The 24,992-nt window shown below is 45.7% G+C and overlaps 1 protein-coding gene across 1 annotated transcript; it reads right to left on the bottom strand.

The window, feature by feature from the left end:
* Positions 1-207: 207 nt before the first annotated feature.
* LOC117507885 (odorant receptor 131-2-like) lies at positions 208-21,681 on the bottom strand. The gene is made up of 2 exons (XM_034167655.1): positions 21,532-21,681; positions 208-972 (listed from the first exon to the last, which is right to left on the bottom strand). The coding sequence occupies exons 1-2, from the start codon at positions 21,679-21,681 to the stop codon at positions 208-210; spliced, it is 915 nt and encodes a 304-aa protein (XP_034023546.1).
* Between the last annotated feature and the right edge of the window lie 3,311 nt (positions 21,682-24,992).

Below are 24,992 nucleotides of genomic sequence, written 5' to 3'. Positions count from 1 at the left end.
CATGTGAGAAAAGATGTACATACAAAGTTTTTTAGAGCTGCAGTACACATTTAAAAGGAATGTCAAATGTAAAGGTTAGACAAGGAAAAATTGCCAACATTCTAAACATTGTGTATAACAATCATATTGTTGAAGAACATGCCTTTGACAAAAGCTAATGATTAGCCAGGATACCATGGTGTACTGTGTTGAGCCAATCAAAGTTAATTACATGCTCTTTTGACACAATAAATACTTTCTAAGGTACCTCCTGAAAGTATTGTCTCTTATGCCATATATGAATGGACTAATGGTTCGTGGCAGAATCTGCACAACAATGTAACCAGCAAAGATGGAGTCAGAATAATGTTTGGGAAACCACTGTCGTATAGCATGACCCAACGTGGGCATAATGTATGAACCCATACACAACACGAGCTGAACGCCATGGAGGAGGATCGTGTTCCTGGCTTTTCTGGCATCTTTGTTGGTTGACTTTGCAGTGAACACAATCTTGAAGTAAGTGTAAACAATAACCAAACAAATAATCATTAGATACACCGGATACGTAATGTCTCTCTTCCTGATCAAGTGTGGATTTGGGAAGGCAGTCTCCCTGAGACAGAACACTTTCATGTGAAAAAATGTTACGGGCTCAGTTGCCAAGGTGACAAAGAAATCAGGAAGAACAGAACACATGCTTACAAACCAGATTAGACCAATCAGCAACTGTGTTCTCCTGACTGTACAGATCCGAGTGTGGCGAAGGGGGAAGCAGACGGCGATGTAGCACTCCACCGCCATGCAAGCCAGGTTCAGAGGAGTGTTTTCAGTAGTGAAAAGTGCACTCAACATTAACACACAACAGATGGAGACATTTATTTTGTAGATGATGTAGCTGAGGAGGAAGAGAAGGACTGTCAGCGTCAGTTGGATCATGTCGTTGACCACCAGGTGGATGAAAAGGATGTACCGAGGATTCACGTAAAATACCTGCAAGGTGGAATCAAAATATAAGAACATATTTTTAGGGTCCCTTCACACATAGTACAAATGTGGCTGAATTGCGCACGAAGCAGGAATCGTATGCAATGCCTCCAATGCCTTGTACACCTGTTGCTACAACTATGTGCGCACACCAGCAGCTGAAAGATAGAGTGTGCCCTGCGAGAGCCCATTTGATCCCTCTCGCGGCAGGTATCGGCCAAATTCCAGGTGACAAACACGAACATTCAACACTGCTCAATGTGTGGCCATTTGCGCTGTTAGCACAAAAATAGTGAGCAGACTATCACCTTTGAGCTGGATGTGAAACTTGTCTAAGTGTGGTGTTGCAAAACAGCAATGCACATGTGGTGTCCCAGAGTGTCAGCTCCCCCTGCAACACGTGCTGTGCGTGTGAATCGCGTGTGTGCCCCCCCGCATTTGCAACACATGGCGGTTGTGTTGCGGATGGGGGAGGGAATAGGGAACAGTTGCCCCAAGGCGCTTTATATTGTAAGGCAAGGCCATACAATAATTACGTAAAAACCCCAATGGTCAAAACGACCCCCTGTGAGCAAGCACTTGGCGACAGTGGGAAGGAAAAACTCCCTTTTAACAGGAAGAAACCTCCAGCAGAACCAGGCTCAGGGAGGGGCAGTCTTCTGCTGGGACTGGTTGGGGCTGAGGGAGAGAACCAGGAAAAAGACATGCTGTGGAGGGGAGCAGAGATCAATCACTAATGATTAAATGCAGAGTGGTGCATACAGAGCAAAAAGAGAAGAAACACTCAGTGCATTATGGGAACCCCCCAGCAGTCTAAGTCTATAGCAGCATAACTAAGGGATGGTTCAGGGTCACCTGATCCAGCCCTAACTATAAGCTTTAGCAAAAAGGAAGGTTTTAAGCCTAATCTTAAAAGTAGAGAGGGTGTCTGTCTCCCTGATCCGAATTGGGAGCTGGTTCCACAGGAGAGGAGCCTGAAAGCTGAAGGCTCTGCCTCCCATTCTACTCTTACAAACCCTAGGAACTACAAGTAAGCCTGCAGTCTGAGAGCGAAGCGCTCTATTGGGGTGATATGGTACTATGAGGTCCCTAAGATAAGAAGGGACCTGATTATTCAAAACCTTATAAGTAAGAAGAAGAATTTTAAATTCTATTCTAGAATTAACAGGAAGCCAATGAAAAGAGGCCAATATGATTGAGATATGCTCTCTCCTTCTAGTCCCCGTCAGTACTCTAGCTGCAGCATTTTGAATTAACTGAAGGCTTTTCAGGGAACTTTTAGGACAACCTGATAATAATGAATTACAATAGTCCAGCCTAGAGGAAATAAATGCATGAATTAGTTTTTCAGCATCACTCTGAGACAAGACCTTTCTAATTTTAGAGATATTGCGTAAATGCAAAAAAGCAGTCTTACATATTTGTTTAATATGCGCTTTGAATGACATATCCTGATAAAAAATGACTCCAAGATTTTTCACAGTATTACTAGAGGTCAGGGTAATGCCATCCAGAGTAAGGATCTGGTTAGACACCATGTTTCTAAGATTTGTGGGGCCAAGTACAATAACTTCAGTTTTATCTGAGTTTAAAAGCAGGAAATTAGAGGTCATCCATGTCTTTATGTCTGTAAGACAATCCTGCAGTTTAGCTAATTGGTGTGTGTCCTCTGGCTTCATGGATAGATAAAGCTGGGTATCATCTGCGTAACAATGAAAATTTAAGCAATGCCGTCTAATAATACTGCCTAAGGGAAGCATGTATAAAGTGAATAAAATTGGTCCTAGCACAGAACCTTGTGGAACTCCATAATTAACCTTAGTCTGTGAAGAAGATTCCCCATTTACATGAACAAATTGTAATCTATTAGATAAATATGATTCAAACCACCGCAGCGCAGTGCCTTTAATACCTATGGCATGCTCTAATCTCTGTAATAAAATTTTATGGTCAACAGTATCAAAAGCAGCACTGAGGTCTAACAGAACAAGCACAGAGATGAGTCCACTGTCTGAGGCCATAAGAAGATCATTTGTAACCTTCACTAATGCTGTTTCTGTACTATGATGAATTCTAAAACCTGACTGAAACTCTTCAAATAGACCATTCCTCTGCAGATGATCAGTTAGCTGTTTTACAACTACCCTTTCAAGAATTTTTGAGAGAAAAGGAAGGTTGGAGATTGGCCTATAATGAGCTAAGATAGCTGGGTCAAGTGATGGCTTTTTAAGTAATGGTTTAATTACTGCCACCTTAAAAGCCTGTGGTACATAGCCAACTAATAAAGATAGATTGATCATATTTAAGATCGAAGCATTAAATAATGGTAGGGCTTCCTTGAGCAGCCTGGTAGGAATGGGGTCTAATAGACATGTTGATGGTTTGGATGAAGTAACTAATGAAAATAACTCAGACAGAACAATCTGAGAGAAAGAGTCTAACCAAATACCGGCATCACTGAAAGCAGCCAAAGATAACGATACGTCTTTGGGATGGTTATGAGTAATTTTTTCTCTAATAGTTAAAATTTTATTAGCAAAGGAAGTCATGAAGTCATTACTAGTTAAAGTTAAAGGAATACTCAGCTCAATAGAGCTCTGACTCTTTGTCAGCCTGGCTACAGTGCTGAAAAGAAACCTGGGGTTGTTCTTATTTTCTTCAATTAGTGATGAGTAGTAAGATGTCCTAGCTTTACGGAGGGCTTTTTTTTATAGAGCAACAGACTCTTTTTCCAGGCTAAGTGAAGATCTTCTAAATTAGTGAGACGCCATTTCCTCTCCAACTTACGGGTTATCTGCTTTAAGCTGCGAGTTTGTGAGTTATACCACGGAGTCAGGCACTTCTGATTTAAGCTCTCTTTTTCAGAGGAGCTACAGCATCCAAAGTTGTCTTCAATGAGGATGTAAAACTATTGACGAGATACTCTATCTCACTTACAGAGTTTAGGTAGCTACTCTGCACTGTGTTGGTATATGGCATTAGAGAACATAAAGAAGGAATCATATCCTTAAACCTAGTTACAGCACTTTCTGAAAGACTTCTAGTGTAATGAAACTTATTCCCCACTGCTGGGTAGTCCATCAGAGTAAATGTAAATGTTATTAAGAAATGATCAGACAGAAGGGAGTTTTCAGGGAATACTGTTAAGTCTTCAATTTCCATACCATAAGTCAGAACAAGATCTAAGATATGATTAAAGTGGTGGGTGGACTCATTTACATTTTGAGCAAAGCCAATTGAGTCTAATAATAGATTAAATGCAGTGTTTGAGGCTGTCATTCTCAGCATCTGTGTGGATGTTAAAATCGCCCACTATAATTATCTTATCTGAGCTAAGCACTAAGTCAGACAAAAGGTCTGAAAATTCACAGAGAAACTCACAGTAACGACCAGGAGGACGATAGATAACAACAAATAAAACTGGTTTTTGGGACTTCCAATTTGGATGGACAAGACTAAGAGTCAAGCTTTCAAATGAATTAAAGCTCTGTCTGGGTTTTTGATTAATTAATAAGCTGGAATGGAAGATTGCTGCTAATCCACCGCCTCGGCCCGTGCTACGAGCGTTCTGGCAGTTAGTGTGACTCGGGGGTGTTGACTCATTTAAACTAACATATTCATCCTGCTGTAACCAGGTTTCTGTAAGGCAGAATAAATCAATATGTTGATCAATTATTATATCATTTACTAACAGGGACTTAGAAGAGAGAGACCTAATGTTTAATAGACCACATTTAACTGTTTTAGTCTGTGGTGCAGTTGAAGGTGCTATATTATTTTTTCTTTTTGAATTTTTATGCTTAAATAGATTTTTGCTGGTTATTGGTGGTCTGGGAGCAGGCACCGTCTCTACGGGGATGGGGTAATGAGGGGATGGCAGGGGGAGAGAAGCTGCAGAGAGGTGTGTAAGACTACAACTCTGCTTCCTTGTCCCAACCCTGGATAGTCAGGTTATAACTAAATAGCAGTCAAAATAACTAAAAACAAATGAACACATAACACAGAAAAAGAGTGACACATTGGTGTGTGTGTGCTGAACTGACGGGGCATTGCTGCCGACAGCCGCAGCTGTTGAGATCTCTGGTTCTGGACATCACGGCTGGGGAATACGTACCATGTTTGGACGTACCATGTTTGGACGGACACAAACTTACAACTGTCCACTGTGACGTGCGTGTGTCTACTTACTGTCCTCACGTGGACATACATAAAACATATATGGCTGTTGCGACAGGCTGCAGCGAGGGAAGGCATGGCGCGCACGTTGACAGGCTGCCTCAGGTGAAACAGACAGTCAGATCATAACACGCAGTGGGCAAACTGAATGTCAAGTCACCCACGTGAGCTCTGTTCCACATGACGCTGTGTCTGTCCTGCGGCGTGTGGTCCACAGGACACGTGTGTTGGGCCGGACACACGAGGCCAGTAGATGTGGACATGATAAGAGTGCACTGCATCATTCATGTCATTACATGACATCCCACTGTCGCCAAGTGCTTGCTCACAGGGGGTCGTTTTGACCGTTGGGGTTTTTACGTAATTATTCTATGGCCTTGCCTTACAATATAAAGCGCCTTGGGGCAACTGTTTGTTGTGATTTGGCACTATATAAATAAAATTGATTGATTGATTGATTACCTGACTGTACGTCTGTGACCATGGGTCATCTGCAGAGGAACAGACAGTTCATACTTGTATTGTTCGCTCGATAAGAGGGATTCAATAAAATGTGGTGTTGTTTATATGGTGTGTGGTTTCATTTTTTTAAATACGTCTATCTCCTTGTTGATTTCAGGCATTTTTCTGCACCTTTCATAGGACAGCAATGATAGCACAGTGGCAAAGTTTCTGGTTGGTAATCAGAGCTTTTGTAAATTGCAGGTTCGAATCCCATGGGTGGTATGTATTTTTTTTTCACAGCAGCTTCACAATGTGGTTACACTTGCTCCAGCTGCTCGCACTGTGTTCCCGCTGCACCGGTTTCATGCATGCTTGTGCACGAAACCCTCGCAGTGGGATTGTTCACACCTGCCCGACCATGTATTCCTCCTGACGCCAGCTCTATGTTTTCGTGGTTCGCTCATATGTGCTGTTTCGCTGTGATTCACCCTGATTTGTACTTATTCGTATGTGTTCGTTATGTGTGAAGGGGCCCTTACAAATGGAAGACTCCTCATAATCACGTTCATAAAACAGTGATAAAATTCTTGTATTTGTAAATGTCCAAAGTAACACTCTTGGTAATGAATAATTTATACCTAGTTGGTGTTTGTATTCCCACAGCATGAATCACAAGTGACAGTAAAATACATTATCTGGTGAAACCCCTACACTTATTGTGGAGGTAAAGGGGAACTCCAGGTTTTGTCAAAATGAACTCTTATTTTTTAGTCAGTCTTTCACTCAGGACAAATTAGAATCAGTCCAGTACTGAGTTAGAATGCTAACACTGTCACAGGCTGAATAGTTATACAATATAAGGCCATGAGGCACTTGGATTTGCCCACTGAGCATTGAGGTCCCCCCATAGAACTAATGAGTCTTCAAGAAGGCTGGATACTCTGTATTTCTGTTTGATGCATAGCCAGGGACTTGTGAGCATCTCCACACCCACCTGGTGCCTCTCACCCTGGACAAAAAGAGAGAGTCCAGCCTCTCTCCATGAGTTTGGTTCCAGAGCCTGTGCTGTGTGTGGATGCGAGCCCAACTATTTGTAGTTGGTATCACTCAACCGGCTCTGGCTCCTTCCTCACCAGAGAGGTGAATCTAGTGTTAGTCTATGTGGGCATTTGCCCCTGTCCACTACCCGGAAAGCAGTGCACCAGCCCCTCTCCAGAGATGATTAAGTCCGACTGAGTCCCACGGCTGTAGACCTGGCCACCAGGAGCCCCCCCCTTCCCAGGCCTGGCACCAGGAGGAGCCCTTTGTATCCCTAATCTGGGCGAGGTGACTCCAACTCTGATTGTGTCTATCATTAAGAGCCAGGTGGATCGCCCTTTGTCTGTCTCCTCACCTGGGACCAATGTGCCAAGGGTGGCCCTACTGAGAGCTAATACCCCCGTCACACATGAATGGCATCAGAATGACGAATCGGCGCACATCCGAAGAGTGTCGGGTTTCAGTTCCAAAATGTTCTGACAGCCATCTGTGAGAGTCCACACCATTGGTCAGAATCATCCGGAGGCTCTGAATGTTCAAAAGCCTGCAGTCTGCGCATGGCACAGTCATGGACCACGTGAATTGCACATACATTGAACTCACTTTTTTTGAATGCAGCATTGGTTGCCCATTCATTCACATCAAGAGATATAAAGTCTGGATCAGTGTGCAACTGGTGCATCATAAATCAGCAATCCTTATTGGCGAGGTCAGCCAATCAGGTGGTTGGCATGACAGTAGGGAACTTTAGCTTGCCAAAGCATTGTTCAGGGATGTGCATGGGGAGATCAGTGGGCTTGTGCTCCAAGATCGCACTGGCAAGTGCACACTTGTCATCCTTCGGCAGCATCTCACTTGTCAGGTACCAGCGATGCGTCTCCAGTGCCTTGACTGCTGACGCTGCAATGCCCTCATCTACAGCCTTGTATGCCTGCAGGTGGTGGTAGAGTGTCAGGTCATTCCAGGCAGAATCTACAGCTTTCTCACAGGTCAACCACCACTTGGCATAGATATGTGTAATGAAAATGGCAAATGCCTGAATCTTCAGCACCTGCTGCCATGTGGTGATTGTGCCCCGTGGAAGCAACGCGATGTGCTGCTCCATCAAAGCCAGCTTGAGAGTATAGAGCAGCTTGGCGTGCTCCCGGTCTTTGGAAGGTCACTGCAGTCTGCTCTTTACCATCTGCATCCAGAAACACAAGACACAGCTGCACAAACTCACTTGCCCAGGAGTGGTTGCTTGCTGTTGCCAGGAATGTAGTTGGACCATTGGCTGCTGGATTCTTGTGGTAAAAGGTTCCATTTCTCTCTTAGAAATGTGAACAAGGTAATCTCTGGTGAGTGTGATGACTCCACCTTCAGGTCTGTGAAAACCTGGTTCAGGAGGACCTCACCAATGTGGTGCCAGCACCCTGACCAAGGCAGTGGTCAGCCCAGTGAGAGCTGTTTGCCAATCCAGGCTGCTGTGAGATGGCCTGTGTTTGATGCAGTGGTGTCAAATGCCATGTTGACAACCTGGTCAGTGCAGCACCAGTCCTGCAGCAACTTCCATGTCAACAGGGCAATTATCACTACACATGCCTCATTGGTCTGCTTCTTATACGCTGGGACATGAAGCAGTTTCAGCATCTCCAGCCACCACTGTAAGATGCTCCTCCAACTGACACACATTGCTGAGCATTGGTGTTAACTTGCTGTCCCACTGTAGGCTGCACAATGGAGGTGGTGTCCAGTATCGCTCTTTGTGTTTAACAGTAAAATCAATTAAACTTTATATGTGTGCCTGACATCCATCACTGCTGCACAAAACTCAAGGTAAAGCCACGTCCCATTGACCTCCATTAATTTTGTCTATAGGACAGATGAATGGAGAATCTTGAAAGTTGAATTCTGAGAAATGTCCAAGTTGCCCAAAGGGCAAACAAACAACTTTTACCTTGATAACCCTATAGAACATGTTACTGCATAAACGTTCACTGTACTCAACATTTCCAGGTCAACCTTTTGGCAATTAGACTAAAAATTGCACATTTTTCTAAATTTCACAAAAGTTCATGTGTTAGGTGGTACCCCTAAATCTCAATGGAATTCCTCAAAACTTTGCGTAAGTAATTTTTATGTTAATTGGAACAAAATGCAATGCCAGCCAAATTGATATTTTGAAATTAAAATTTCCCATTCAAATTTGAAGCACCCTAGCAAGTGCGCCGAGCGCTGCTCATTCACCCATTGTGAACACACATACACACACACCCAGTGATCACGTCATCAGTCCAGCACCTCTGCTGTAAGCGCACACGCACGTGAGGTCAGTAGTGCTGTGAAAGTGGAGGACAAGCACAGATGTGAGTGCATGACTGAGTGAGTGACTGCACTGTGTCGGCTTTAACACATATGGCGTGAGTCTGGTCCATATGCTGGTTGTACTGTGGGGTTCAGTACTGGCAGGGACTGTGCAAAGGGAGGAACACAGCGCACCCTCCCACTCTGGTCCCTTGTCTGCCATCCAGACGTTTGGACATCGGGCAGTCTGCAGCGCCTTTTATGGCCGTCTGATGGCAGTCTGTGTCATCTACCTGTTGTCTACATGTGCTTTGGATGCCATCGTGCAGGTGTGGACGAGGTAATCTGGATGCGTTCAGACACTGCTGATATTAAAATCACTGCATTGGATTATGTCAATATTTGCCATGTTGGGCTGGTTCCTGCACATTCTTGCTATGTGTGAGGGGGGCTTAATGCTCCAGACAACACAGCTCCAACAATCACTGGATCACACAAACCCTTCCATCACAATAAGGTACTGATCTCGGATGGGGACCGTAAAATATTGTGATATAATTATCAAACTATAACCTACATCACTCCTTTCTAATTCAGGGGACGAAATACATTTTTTTAACCAACTTGCACTGGTGCGAGTAACAAAAAAATTACTTGCACCAAAAAAAAAGTTACTTGCACAACCAAAAGTCAGTCTTAAAACTCCTCCTCTGATGTGTCAGACTCTTCCTCTCTGGGGAGAGTTTGAGGGGAGAGCGGCAGCAGCGGCAGACAGTTTTTTTTCATGTGCGCGCGCAAACGAATCGTCTGTGAAGATTATTGTATTTGTTAACTACACAGATGTATAATAAAGCAAATTGTGACTGGTTTATAACCCAATTATGACAGAGTTTGAGGGGAGAGAGAGCGAGGAACTACGGAGCCCTGGATGTGTCATCGCAAAATGTTTTTGCATGTGGAGAGAATGTGCGCACATTTTATTATATTGTGTGCTCATTTTGTTATATTGTGCGCACGTTTTATTATCCAGTGGGGAAAATAAGTACTTGACCCCCTGTCAGTTTTGCAGGTTTTCCCACCTACAAAGAATGGAGAGGTCTGTAATTTTTATCGTACACTTCAACTGTGAGAGACAGAATCTAAAAAAAAATCCAGCAAATCACATTGTATGATTTTTAAATAATTAATTTATATTTTATCGAATAAAATAAGTATTTGACCCCCTAGAAAAACAGAGCTTAACAATTGGTACAGAAACATTTATCTGCCATTACAGAGGTCAGACGTTTCCTGTAGTTCTTGACCAAGTTTTCACAGACTCCAACAGGGATTTCGGTCCACTCCTCCATACAGATCTTCTCCAAATCTTTCAGGTTTGGAGTTTCAGCTCCCTCTAAAGATTTTCTATTGAGTTCAGGTCTGGAGACTGGCCAGGCCACTTCAGGACCTTAAAATTCTTTTTACGGAGCCCCTCCTTAGTTCCCCTGGCTGTGTGTTTGGGGTCATTTTCATGCTGGAAGACCCAGCCATGACCCATCTTCAATGCTCTTACTGAGGGAAGGAGGTTGTTTGCCAAAATCTCGCAATACATGACCCCATCCATCCTCCCTTCAATACAGTGCAGTTGTCCTGTCCCCTTTGCAGAAGAGCACGCCCAGAGTATGATGTTTCTACCCCCATGCTTCACGGTTGGGATGGTTTTCTTGAGGTTGTTCTCATCCTCTAAACATGGAAAATGGAGTTGATTACAAAAAGCCCTATTTTGGTCTCATCTGACCACATGACCTTCTCCCATGCCTCCTCTGGATCATTCAGATGGTCACTGGTGAACTTCAAATGGGCCTGGACATGTGCTGGCTTGAGCAGGGGGACCTTGCTGCCCTGCAGGATTTTAAATCATGACAGCATCATGTGTTACTAATGTAATCTTCATGACTGTAGTCCCAGCTCTCTTCAGGTCATTGACCACATCCTCCTGTTTAGTCCTGAGCATTCTCAGAATCATCCTTACCCCACAAAGTGAGATCTTGCATGGAATCCCAGACTGAGGGAGACTGACAGTCATCTTGTGTTTCTTCCATTTTCTAATAAATAATCATAACAGTTGTTGTCTTCTACCAAGCTGCTTGCCTGTTGTCCTGTAGTCCATCCCAGCCTTGTGCAGGTCTACGGTTTTGTCTCTGGTGTCCTTAGACAGCTCTTTGGTCTTGGCTATGGTGGACAGGTTGGAGTGTGATTGATTGTGTGAACAGGTGTCTTTTATACAGGTAACAAGTTCAAACAGGTGCAATTAATACAGGTAAAGAGTGCAGGATAAGAGGGCTTCTTAAAGACAAATTAACAGGTCTGTGAGAGCCAGAATTCTTACTGGTTGGTAGGGGGTCAAATACTTATTTTATGCAATAAAATGCAAATTAATTATTTAAAAATCATACAATGTGTTTTTCTGGATTTTGTTTTAGATTCTGTCTCTCACAGTTGAAGTGTACCTACGATAAAAATTATAGACCTCTCCATTTTTTGTAGGTGGGAAAACCTGCAAAATTGACAGGGGGTCAAATACTTATTTTCCCCACTGTATTGTGCGCACATTTTAAGCATCATTTGAGTAAAAGAAGGGCACGATTTACTTAAATGTGGCCACAATTGGTAAAACGTGCACTCAGTTATTCAGTATTGTCTTGACACATAAATGTTGACTATCAGTCAACAAACCAGCAGACAGTGTAATACATTTCCCCATTAGAAATGGATCTAGTCAGGGTATATCATGGTTTGGGTGCACAAGGACATACAGAGAACTCCAGCTGCCCAGCATGGCATCATCTGGATTTTAAGCACATTAAAAAGGATGCTGTGGGCAAAGCATCTCCCCCTCATGAGTTTGACAGTTTAGCTCATATTATGGAGTTCATTTTGAACAAAAGGAAAATGTGCGCACGTTTTATTAATTTGAGGACTCAATTAAAGGAAAACATGCGCACAAATTATCACGGCAAGGAAAACATGCACAGGTTTTTGTTGTGTGGGCTGCTGAAGAGGAGGTACTGCTGGCCTCCACCTGAGGGCACCCTGCCTGAAGTGCGGGCTTCAGGCACGAGAGGATGCTGCCGCCTCTTCAGGACAGTCCGACATGGCAGCTGTCAATCATCATCTCCAACAGCTGTCATTCATCAACCACTCCATAAAGCCGGATGACATCTCCACCTCGCTGCCGAGATATCTTCAAGCCAAGAAGGTAATACCTCAGCCGTGATTGTGCCGTGCGCACATTATTTTCTCTAGTCTTTGATATTGTTTCAGGAGTCTACTCGCTGTTGTTCTGTCGGAGTACGGAGTGGTGACGAAGTGAAGGGCGTTCACTTGTCACACCGAACTACAGAGACAACCAGAGTTGAACTGTCAATAAAAGGTTGAGGTGTTCTTTCCCACCTTAAAAGGAGAAATCTAACATTTCTGACTGTGTTACTGGGTGTGCACACACCCACCCTTGATTGTTTCTGCTTCCTGCCAGCAGTACCAGATCCGACAGCTGGAGACAGTGACCACCTGGGGACTCAGGACTTGGCGGCTCCAGTATTCTCCAGGATCGGTGGCGGTGGAAATCGTGTGGGTTCCGGCTCCTCTCTGGACGGACGTCTTCTATCCTCGAGCCTGCCCACATGTCACCTTTGTAGATTGACTACATACAAATTCTGTAATCGTCTGTATTTCATTGTGCACATTCACAACAGTAAAGTGTTCTATTTTTGGCTCATTCATTGTCCATTCATTTACGCCCCCTGTTGTGGGTCCGTGTCACTACACTTTCCCAACAGGATATCTCGACCAACGTCATGGATCCCGAGGGGCGTCAACCATCTGTTGGACAACCAATGGAAGAGCAGGGTGCACAGGCGTCTGCAGGAGGCGTGATTGGTGAGTTGCAGCAAATCCTCACCGCCTTTACTGCTCAGTTGGATCTGATGACCGAGCAGAATGTCATCCTCAACCGCAGGATGGAGGCTCTCACCGCGCAGGTGGAAGCGCACGCTCAGGGCGCTGCTGCAGCTCCTCCTCCTGCTGACCCGGTGCTGAATATAGACGTTCCAATGGTCATTCAACGACCCCCCCACCATCCCCTGAAGCATACATAAGTCCCCCAGAGCCATACCGAGGTTGTGTGGAGACGTGCGCTGACTTTTTAATGCAGTGTTCGCTCGTCTTTGCACAGCGTCCCGTGATGTACGCATCAGACTCCAGTAGGGTGGCTTATGTGATTAATTTGCTTCGAGTTGAGGCACGCGCTTGGCCTACGGCACTTTGGGAGCAGAATTCACGGCTCCTTACCACTTATACTGGGTTTGTGAGGGAGTTCAGAATGGTTTTTGATCACCCTAACAGAGGCAAGACCGCTTCAACCGTGCTGCTGTCTATGAGACAGGGGCATCGGAGCGCAGCTGAATATGCAGTCGACTTCCGCATTGCGGCTGCGAGGTCTGGCTGGAATACGACATGGACACAAGCAGGGCCAAATTAAGATCATCTAATAGACAGAGGAGACTGGCCCGCGGGGAGTGCTTTATCTGCGGCTCAAGTGAGCATCAGCAGAGAGACTGCCCCAAGTGGTTAAACACGAACGCCCGCCCTTAGAAACTGGGTTAAGGGTGGGCCAAGACATTCACGTGGGACATACACATATTTCTACACGTCTCCCAGTTACGACCCTGAGCGGGGATCTAACCCTTCAAGCCCCAGCACTGGTGGACACGGGGTCAGAAGGGAATCTGCTGGACAGCAGATGGGCAAGGGAGGTAGGGCTCCCTCTGGTGGCGCTTCCTTCACCATTGAAGGTGCGGGCACTAGATGGCACCCTTCTCCCTTTAATCACACACAAGACACAACCAGTAATTCTGGTGGTGTCTGGGAATCATCGGGAGGAGTTTGAGTTTTTTGTTACTCCTTCTACCTCCCGTGTGATTTTGGGCTTCCCATGGATGGTAAAACACAATCCCTGGAATGATTGGCCGTCTGGGGTTGTGGCTCAGTGGAGCGAAACCTGCCACCGGGAGTGTTTAGGATCCTTGGTTCCCCCCAGTTTAATTGCTAATGAGGAGGTTAAAGTCCCCCCCAATCTGACGGCGGTGCCGGTTGAGTACCAGGATCTTGCTGACGTCTTCAGCAAAGATCTGGCACTCACCCTTCCCCCGCACTGTCCGTACGAATGTGCCATTGATTTGATCCTGGGAGTTGAGTGCCCGTCCAGCAGGCTGTACAACTTCTCACGTCCTGAGCGCGAATCAATGGAGACCTACATCCGGGACTCGTTAGCTGCCAGGCTGATCCGGAACTCCACCTCCCTGATGGGTGCAGGTTTCTTTTTTGTGGGCAAGAAAGACAGCGGACTCCGTCCATGCATTGAATACAGAGGGCTGAACGAGATCACGGTTCACAATCGATACTCTTTGCCCCTGTTGGATTCAGTGTTCATGCCCCTGCATGGAGCCCAAATTTTCACCAAATTAGATCTTAGGAATGCATATCACCTGGTTCGGATCCGGAAAGCAGACGAGTGGAAGACAGCATTTAACACCCCGTTAGGTCACTTTGAGTACCTGGTCATGCCGTTCGGCCTCACGAATGCTCCCGCGACGTTCCAAGCTTTGCTTAATGACGTCTTGCGGGACTTCCTGCACCAATTCGTCTTCGTATATCTGGACGATATACTCATCTTTTCCCCGGATCCTGAGACTCATGTCCAGCATGTACGTTAGGACCTGCCGCGGTTGTTGGAGAACTGGCTGTTTGTGAAGGGCGAGAAATGCGAGTTCCACCGCACTTCTTTGTCCTTCCTGGGGTTCATCATCTCCTCCAACTCCGTCGCCCCTGATCCGGCCAAGGTTGCGGCGGTGAAAGATTGGCCCCAACCCACAAGCCGTAGGAAACTGCAACAGTTCCTCGGCTTTGCAAATTTCTACAGGAGGTTCATTATGGGCTACAGTCAGGTTAGTAGTCCCCTGACAGCCCTGACCTCCCCAAAAGTCCCCTTCACCTGGTCAGATCGGTGCGAAGCCGCGTTTAGGGAGTTGAAACGTCGGTTTTCGACTGCACCAGTTCTGGTGCAGCCCGATCCTTGCCGCCAGTTTGTGGTTGAAGTGGACGCCTCTGACTCAGGGATAGGAGCCGTGTTATCCCAGAGCAGGGAGTCCGACAAGGTTCTTCACCCTTGTGCCTACTTTTCTCGCAGGTTGACCCCAGCTGAACGGAACTATGACGTGGGCAATCGGGAACTCCTTGCGGTGAAAGAGTCTCTTGATGAGTGGAGACACCTGTTGGAGGGAGCTTCGGAGCCATTCACGGTTTTCACAGACCATCAGAACCTGGAGTATATCAGGACCGCCAAGTGGCTGAACCCCAGGCAAGCCCGCTGGTCACTGTTCTTCGGGCGTTTTGACTTCCGGACCAAGAACCAGAGATCGGATGCCTTGTCCCAGGTACACGAAGGCGAAGTCAAAACAGGGCTGTCAGATCCACCGGAGCCCATCATACCTGAGTCCACTATCGTGGCCACCCTCACCTGGGACGTGGAGAAGACCGTCCAGGAGGCCCTGGGATGGAGCCCGGACTCAGGAACCGGTCCGAAGAACCATTTGTATGTCCCACCAGAAGACAGGGCTGCTGTCCTGGACTTCTGTCATGGTTCCAAGCTCTCCTGTCATCCAGGGGTGAGAAGGACCGTGGCAGTGGTCCGGCAGCGCTTCTGGTGGGCGTCTATGGAAGCCGACGTCCGGGATTATATCCAGGCCTGTACCACCTGTGCCAGGGGCAAGGTGGACCATACCAAGAGTCAAGGACTTCTTCAACCGCTTCCGGTGCCTCGTCTCCCCTGGTCCCACATCGGCCTGGATTTTGTCACAGGCCTCCCGCCATCCCAGGGCATGACGACCATCCTCACAATAGTGGACCGATTCTCCAAGGCGGCCCACTTCGTGGCCTTCCCGAAGCTCCCAACGGCCCAGGAGACCGCAGACCTCCTGGTCTACCACGTCGTCCGTCTGCATGGGGTACCAACAGACATTGTCTCAGATCGTGGTCCCCAGTTCTCCTCTCAAGTCTGGAGGAGTTTCTGCAGAGAACTGGGGGCCACCGTGAGCCTCTCGTCCGGGTATCACCCACAGACAAATGGTCAGGCAGAGCGGGCTAACCAGTAACTGGAACAAGCCCTACGTTGTGTAACAGCCGCGCACCCGACGGCCTGGGTTACCCATCTGGCCTGGATTGAGTACGCGCATAACAGCCAGGTTTCCTCTGCCACCGGCCTCTCCCCATTTGAGGTGTGTCTGGGGTACTAGCCCTCATTGTTTCCCATGGTGGAGGGAGAGGTTGGTGTGCCCTCGGTCCAGGGTCATCTGCGCAGATGCCGTTGGGTGTGGCGCGCCGCCCGTTCTGCCTTGCTGAAAGCCCGGACGAGGGCTAAGGCCCATGCAGAAAGCCGGCGCTCCCGGCCCCTGCATACCAGCCCGGGCAGGAGGTGTGGCTTTCTATGAAGGACATCCCCCTCCAAGTGGACTTACCCAAACTAAAGGACAGGTACATCGGTCCATTCAAGATCCTCAAAGTCCTCAGTCCAGCCGCAGTGAAGCTCCAGCTCACAGCTTCACTGCAGGTCCACCCGGTTTTTCATGTTTCCAGGATCAAGCCACACCACACCTCACCCCTCTGTGCTCCCGGACCGGCGCCGCCTCCTGCCCGGATCATTGACGGGGAGCCGACTTGGATGGTCCGTCGGCTCCTGGACGTCCGTCGGAAGGGCCAGGGGTTCCAGTACTTGGTGGACTGGGAGGGGTGTGGACCTGAGGAACGCTCCTGGGTGAAAAGGAGCTTCATCCTGGACCCCGCCCTCATGGCCGACTTCTACTCTCGACACCCCAACAAGCCTGGTCGGGCGCCAGGAGGTGCCCGTTGGGGGGGGGGGTCCTGTTGTGTGGGCTGCTGAAGAGGAGGTACTGCTGGCCTCCACCTGAGGGCACCCTGCCTGAAATGCGGGCTTCAGGCACGAGAGGGTGCTGCCGCCTCTTCAGGACAGTCCAACGTGGCAGCTGTCAATCATCATCTCCAACAGCTGTCACTCATCAACCACTCCATAAAGCCGGATGACATCTCCACCTCGCTGCTGAGATATCTTCAAGCCAAGAAGGTAATACCTTAGCCGTGATTGTGCCGTGTGCACATTATTTTCTCTAGTCTTTGATATTGTTTCAGGAGTCTACTCGCTGTTGTTGTTCTGTCAGAGTACGGAGTGGTGATGAAGTGAAGGGCGTTCACTTGTCACACCGAACTACAGAGACACCCGGAGTTGAACTGTCAATAAAAGGTGGAGGTGTTCTTTCCCACCTTAAAAGGAGAAATCTAACTGTTCTGACTGTGTTACTGGGTGTGCACACACCCACCCTTGATTGTTTCTGTTTCCTGCCAGCAGGACCAGATCCGACAGCCGGAGACGGTGACCACCTGGGGACTCGGGACTTGGCGGCTCCAGTATTCTCCGGGTTCGGTGGCGGTGGAAATCGTGTGAGTTCCGGCTCCTCTCTGGATGGACGTCTTCTATCCTCAAGCCTGCCCACACGTCACCTTTGTAGATTGACTACATACAAATTCTGTAATCGTCTGTATTTCGTTGTGCACATTCACAACAGTAAAGTGTTCTATTTTGGGCTCATTCATTGTCCATTAATTTACGCCTCCTGTTGTGGGTTCGTGTCACTACACTTTCCCAACAGTTTTATTAATTTGATTACACATTTTATTAATTTGTGGGCTTAATTAAAGGAAAACCTGTGCACAAATTATCATGGCCCGAAAAAAAATATCACTTTAAGTGATCTCTCCCAGGTTCTGTAAGGAACCGCAGCGGCAGCCACTTTTTTAATTTTTTTTTTTTTTACGTGCGTGCGTGAACTAATCATCCATGAAGATCATTTTAATAGCTACACAGATGTATAATAAAACAAATGGTGACTGGTTTATAACACAATGATGACAGAGTTTGAGGGGAGAGAGAGCGAGGAACCACAGCGGCAGCCAGTTTTTTTTCTTTTCTTTGTTTACACGTGCGCGCGAACGGGACAGGAGGTCCTCAAACTGTAGGTCCTGTAGCTCCAGTTATTTGCTGCAGCTCCTGCAGCAAATAATGAAACTCCCCAAATTGGGAACATCTCAAGAGGATGTTATGAACCCAGGGACGGTGCCGCTGGCGGCGTTTGTCAGCTTTCCACAACAAATAGAGCACAGCAACTCACTCCGTATGTGAGAGTCATAAAACGTAGGGAAGACGAAGCCAACACACTGGAAATTGTTTTTTTCCTCATTTATTCCTTTATTGGTTCATATTACTGGTGCTTATAGTTAATAAAACTTGGATAAAGTTACTTGCGCCAGTGCTACTGCAGTATAAAATTAAGTGCACCGCTCGAATAATACGTGCACAAACTAGCACATCTTCTTTGTCTTTCGGCTGTTCCCGTTAGGGGTCGCCACATCAGTTTCCATCTCACCCTGTCCTCTGTATCTTCCTCTGTCACACCAACCTGCATGTCCTCCCTCAGCACATCCATAAACCTCCTCTTTGGCCTCCCTCTTCTCCTCCTGCCTGGTGGATCCATCCTCAGCATCCTTCTCCCTATGTACCCTGAGTCCCTCCTCTGCACATGTCCAAACCATCTCAATCTTGCCTCTCTGACTTTGTCTCCAAATCGTCCCACCTGAGCTGTCCCTCTGATATGTTCATTCCTAATCTTGTCCATTCTCGTCTCAACATCTTCAGCTCTGCCACCTCCAGCTCTGCCTCCTGTCTTTTTGTTAGTGCCACCGTCTCTAAGCCATACAACATAGCTGGTCTCACTACTGTCTTGTAAACTTTCCCCTTCACTATTGTTGATATTCTTCGGTCACATATCACTCCTGGCATTTTTCTCCACCCACTCCACCCTGCCTGCACTCTCTTCTTCTCCTCTCTACCACACTCTCCATTACTTTGAACAGCTGACCCCAAATATTTAAACTCATCTACTTTCACCACTTCTACTCCTTGTAACTTCACCGTTCCACTGGGGCCCTTCCCATTCACACACATGAACTCAGTCTTGCTTCTACTGACTTTCATTCCCCTTCTCTCCAAAGCATATCTCCACCTCTCCAGACTAGACTCAACTTGCTCTCTACTCTAACTATAGATCACAGTGTCATCTGCAATCATCATAATCCACGGGGACTCCTGTGTGATCTCATGCGTCAACCTGTCTATCACCACTGCAAACAAGAAAGGACTCAGAGCTGATCCTTGGTGTAATCCCACCTCCACCTTGAATGAGTCTGTCATTCCGACTGCACATCTCACCGCTGTCACACTATTCTTGTACATGTCCTGTACTACCCTAACATACTTCTCTGCCACTCCAGACTTCCTCATACAATACCACAGCTCTTTTCTTGGCACCCTGTCATAAGCTTTTTCTAAGTCCACAAACACACAATGTAACTCTTTCTGGCCTTCTCTGTACTTCTCCAACAGTATTGTCAGAGCAAACAATGCATCTGTAGTGCTCTTTCTCGGCATGAAACCATATTGCTGCTCACATATCTTCACCTGTTTTCTAAGCCTAGTTTCTGCTACTCTTTCCCATAACTTCATGCTGTGGGTGATCAACTTTATGCCTCTGAAGTTACTGCAGCTCTGCACATCACCCTTGTTCTTGAAAATAGGAACCAGCACACTTTGTCTCCACTCCTCAGGCATCCTCTCACTTTCCAAGATTTTATTAAACAATCTGGTTAGAAACTCTAGTGCCATCTCTCCTAGACATTTCTATGCCTCCACTGGAATGTCATCTGGACCAACTGCCTTTCCACTCTTCATCCTCTTCATCTCTTGTACTTCCTGATTTACTCTCACCACATCATCCAGCCTTTTCTTTCACTCATTTACTTCATTCATCAGCTCTTCAAAATATTCCCCCCACCTTCTCAGCACACACTCCTCACTTGCCAGCACATTACCATGTACATCTTTTACAACCCTAACCTGCTGCACATCCTTTCCAGCTCTGTCCCTTTGTCTGGCCAATCGGTACAAGTCCTTTTCTCCTTCCTTACTATTCAGCTTCTTGTACAGCTCGCAATATGCCCTTTCCTTCGCTTTTGCCACTTCTCTTTTTGCTTTGCGCCTCTTCTCCTTGTACTCCTGTCTATTTTCTTCATCTCTCCGACTATCCCAAAACGTTTTCGCCAACCTCTTTCTCCTTATGCTTTCCTGGACCTCTTCATTCCACCACCAAGTCTCCTTGTCTTCCTTCCACTGTCCAGATGTCACACCCAGTACTGTCCTAGCTGTCTCCCTCACCACATCTGCAGTACTTTTCCAGTTGTCCAAAATTGCTTTCCCTCCAACCAGTGCTTCTCTCACCTGCTCGCTAAATTTCACACAGCAGTCTTCCTCCTTCAGCTTCCACCATCTGATCCTTTGTTGAGCTCTCACTCTCTTCTTCTTCTTTACCTCTAAAGTCATCCTACAAACAACCATCCTATGCTGTCAAACGACACTCTCTCCTGCCACCACCTTACAGTCTCTGATTTCTTTTAGCTTGCATCTCCTATAAAGAATGTAGTCCACCTGTGTGCACCTTCCTCCAATCTTATATGTTACCCTGTGCTCCTCCCTTTTCTTAAAGTAGGTGTTCACCACAGCCATTTCCATCCTTTTTGCAAAATCAACTACCATCTGTCCTTCCCCATTCCTATCCTTGATACCATATCTACCCATTACTTCCTCATCACCTCTGTTCCCTTCACCAACATGCCCATCAAAGTCCACTCCTATCACCACTCTTTCATGCTTGGGCACATTCTCCACCACCTCATCTAACACACTCCAGAAATCTTCTTTCTCCTTCATCTCACAACCGACCTGTGGGGCATATGCACTGATGATATTCATCATCACCCCTTCAATTTCCAACTTCACACTCATCACCCTGCCAGACACTCGCTTAACATCCAACACACTTTTAACATACTCTTCCTTTAAAATGACCCCAACACCATTTCTCCTGTCCTCACCATGGTACAAGAACTTGTACCCACCGCCGATGCTCCTGCTCTTGCTTCCCTTCCACTTGGTCTCTTGCACACACAATATGTCTACCTTTCTCCTCTCTATCAGATCAGCCAGCTCTCTCCCTTTACCAGTCATACTACCAACATTCAAAGTCCCCACTCTCATTTCCACCCTTCTAGTTTTCTTCTTCTCCCGCTGTTTGTGGAAACGTTCTCCTTCTCTTCTTCATTGTCTTCCCCCAGCAGTAGCCCAGTTTCCACCTTGGACCCTGTTGGACAACAGCACCGGTGGCAGACATTGTTAACCCTGGCCTCGACCGTTGGCTTGTTTTATGCTGGATGTCCTTCCTGACACAACCCTCCTCATTTATCTGGGCTTGGGACCGGCATTCAGAATGTACTGGCTGCACACACCATGTGGCTGAGTTGCACAAACTAGCACATGCACATACTAATTCAACCCCTGTAATTTGTATCATTTTCTTCCCTCCAGAATACTCAAAATTAGCATCATTAACATTAGAAATGCCAAACCTGGTGTTTTCGGAAGGTGTGAATGAGGTTTGCATTGATGTAGATCATAGAGATCCCCAGAATCACAACAATCATATTTTTGGTCACAGCTTTTCCAATGGAATCCCGGTAGGATGTAACCATGGTGACGTTGGCAGATGACACGTTCATTCTTCAAAGTCTAATAACACAGAAAAGATAAATTTATCAGGTGAAATAAACAGATAAAAAATCAGCAGCTGTTTATGCACAAAATGCTGCACAAACCGAAAACACTTGAACATCTGTCATCTTGACCTCTTTGCAATATACTGACTGTAGAATGCATCATAGTGTAAATCTGTTTTGCTTATATAGCCTTTTAATATTTCTCTCTTGGAATTAATTTTAATTTATCTTATGTTTTTGTACTAAGATATAGAGCTGCTCCATAAATTATGTTGTTTCTGCAATGACTCTGATTCCAAAAGTAGGTTGTTTTTCTTTCTTTTTGAACATCTGAGGGTTGATGTTAATCATCATAACCTTGCAATGAGCTCTTTTTCTTCGACTGTCATTGTGATGGTCACGGGGAGGTGATGGCCTAGTGATTAAGGCAATGGGCTTAGTTCAAATCCCAGTCTGATTGGAAAATCACTAAGGGCCCTTGGGCAAGGTCCTTAACTCTCTGGGGACGACGCCGTCATATACGACGGCTAAGACCAAGCTTTACTAAATTATAAATAACTTTTTAATGATATGAGATAGAAACTTACTTTTTTTGCTGAAAAAGTTAACTCCCTGGACTTTCGAGCCAGCCATCGGCCATCTTTGTACTCCTCATAGAAGCTGTGTCATGACGTGCGCAATGTCAATCAATCAATCAATCAATTTTTTTATATAGCGCCAAATCACAACAAACAGTTGCCCCAAGGCGCTTTATATTGTAAGGCAAGGCCATACAATAATTATGTAAAACCCCAACGGTCAAAACGACCCCCTGTGAGCAAGCACTTGGCTACAGTGGGAAGGAAAAACTCCCTTTTAACAGGAAGAAACCTCCAGCAGAACCAGGCTCAGGGAGGGGCAGTCTTCTGCTGGGACTGGTTGGGACTGAGGGAGAGAACCAGGAAAAAGACATGCTATGGAGGGGAGCAGAGATCGATCACTAATGATTAAATGCAGAGTGGTGCATACAGAGCAAAAAGAGAAAGAAACAGTGCATCATGGGAACCCCCCAGCAGTCTACGTCTATAGCAGCATAACTAAGGGATGGTTCAGGGTCACCTGATCCAGCCCTAACTATAAGCTTTAGCAAAAAGGAAAGTTTTAAGCCTAATCTTAAAAGTAGAGAGGGTGTCTGTCTCCCTGATCTGAATTGGGAGCTGGTTCCACAGGAGAGGAGCCTGAAAGCTGAAGGCTCTGCCTCCCATTCTACTCTTACAAACCCTAGGAACTACAAGTAAGCCTGCAGTCTGAGAGCGAAGCGCTCTATTGGGGTGATATGGTACTACGAGGTCCCTAAGATAAGATGGGACCTGATTATTCAAAACCTTATAAGTAAGAAGAAGAATTTTAAATTCTATTCTAGAATTAACAGGAAGCCAATGAAGAGAGGCCAATATGGGTGAGATATGCTCTCTCCTTCTAGTCCCCGTCAGTACTCTAGCTGCAGCATTTTGAATTAACTGAAGGCTTTTTAGGGAACTTTTAGGACAACCTGATAATAATGAATTACAATAGTCCAGCCTAGAGGAAATAAATGCATGAATTAGTTTTTCAGCATCACTCTGAGACAAGACCTTTCTGATTTTAGAGATATTGCGTAAATGCAAAAAAGCAGTCCTACATATTTGTTTAATATGCGCTTTGAATGACATATCCTGATCAAAAATGACTCCAAGATTTCTCACAGTATTACTAGAGGTCAGGGTAATGCCATCCAGAGTAAGGATCTGGTTAGACACCATGTTTCTAAGATTTGTGGGGCCAAGTACAATAACTTCAGTTTTATCTGAGTTTAAAAGCAGGAAATTAGAGGTCATCCATGTCTTTATGTCTGTAAGATAATCCTGCAGTTTAGCTAATTGGTGTGTGTCCTCTGGCTTCATGGATAGATAAAGCTGGGTATCATCTGCGTAACAATGAAAATTTAAGCAATACCGTCTAATAATACTGCCTAAGGGAAGCATGTATAAAGTGAATAAAATTGGTCCTAGCACAGAACCTTGTGGAACTCCATAATTAACTTTAGTCTGTGAAGAAGATTCCCCATTTACATGAACAAATTGTAATCTATTAGACAAATATGATTCAAACCACCGCAGCGCAGTGCCTTTAATACCTATGGCATGCTCTAATCTCTGTAATAAAATTTTATGGTCAACAGTATCAAAAGCAGCACTGAGGTCTAACAGAACAAGCACAGAGATGAGTCCACTGTCCGAGGCCATAAGAAGATCATTTGTAACCTTCACTAATGCTGTTTCTGTACTATGATGAATTCTAAAACCTGACTGAAACTCTTCAAATAGACCATTCCTCTGCAGATGATCAGTTAGCTGTTTTACAACTACCCTTTCAAGAATTTTTGAGAGAAAAGGAAGGTTGGAGATTGGCCTATAATTAGCTAAGATAGCTGGGTCAAGTGATGGCTTTTTAAGTAATGGTTTAATTACTGCCACCTTAAAAGTGATGTGAGTGCAATGTGAGTGTCCAATCGGAATTGGTTCACCATCACATAGTTTTCCAAAATCCAATCGTAGGGCAGATTTACCTCACGTGAAAAGCCAAAGATCATCTTCAGGAGAGATATGTTACTAGTTGGCCTATTTGAATAGCCCCCTGGGTGCTCCAATGAGTACATACTATTGGGCTCCATGCACTCTGGGCCATTACGCACAGCGATCAGTGAAAGCAGACGAAGCAGACGGAGAGCCTCTGATGACAATCTCATGTGCTCAAACAAAGTGTGTGTAACTATCAGGATTTCTCCACTAGTTTGCATGTGAATGTTATTGGATAGCTCTGTTGCTTTCTTGGCATAAAGCACTGTTTACCATATCAATGGAATGAGGGGGGAGGGCCGCTCCTCAGACTGTAAGGAGCCAAAGTGGGCCAAAGTGTGAATGAAAGCTGCTTTTGGAGCAGCGCAGAACACTCCAAAACACAGTAGAAGTAGAAGTTTGTGATGTAATCTTTGTGTAATAGCAGACAGAAATTGCTTTGAGATGAAGACAAACAAAAACGCATAGACCATTTTTTATTTTTTATTGTTCAAAATGTGCATTTGTGTTTATTGTTTGAACCTTTTTGTTGTACAGTCTTTCCCACAAGACCTCAAATTACCTTCATAAAGTGTCAAAACGATTGTTTATTATAATTTGCTCTGTGTTTTGAATAAATGTGTGTGGAAAATTATTTCTGCTTTACTTTTTCCTTTCTTATTTCTGATTATAATTATGTTACTGTTTTATCAGGCAGTTCTTGAAAGCATTCTAAGA

This window comes from Thalassophryne amazonica, chromosome 3 (genome assembly GCF_902500255.1).
Source record: "Thalassophryne amazonica chromosome 3, fThaAma1.1, whole genome shotgun sequence".
In the NCBI taxonomy this organism is placed as follows: Eukaryota; Metazoa; Chordata; class Actinopteri; order Batrachoidiformes; family Batrachoididae; genus Thalassophryne; species Thalassophryne amazonica.
This window is presented reverse-complemented; position numbering and strand designations above follow the sequence as displayed.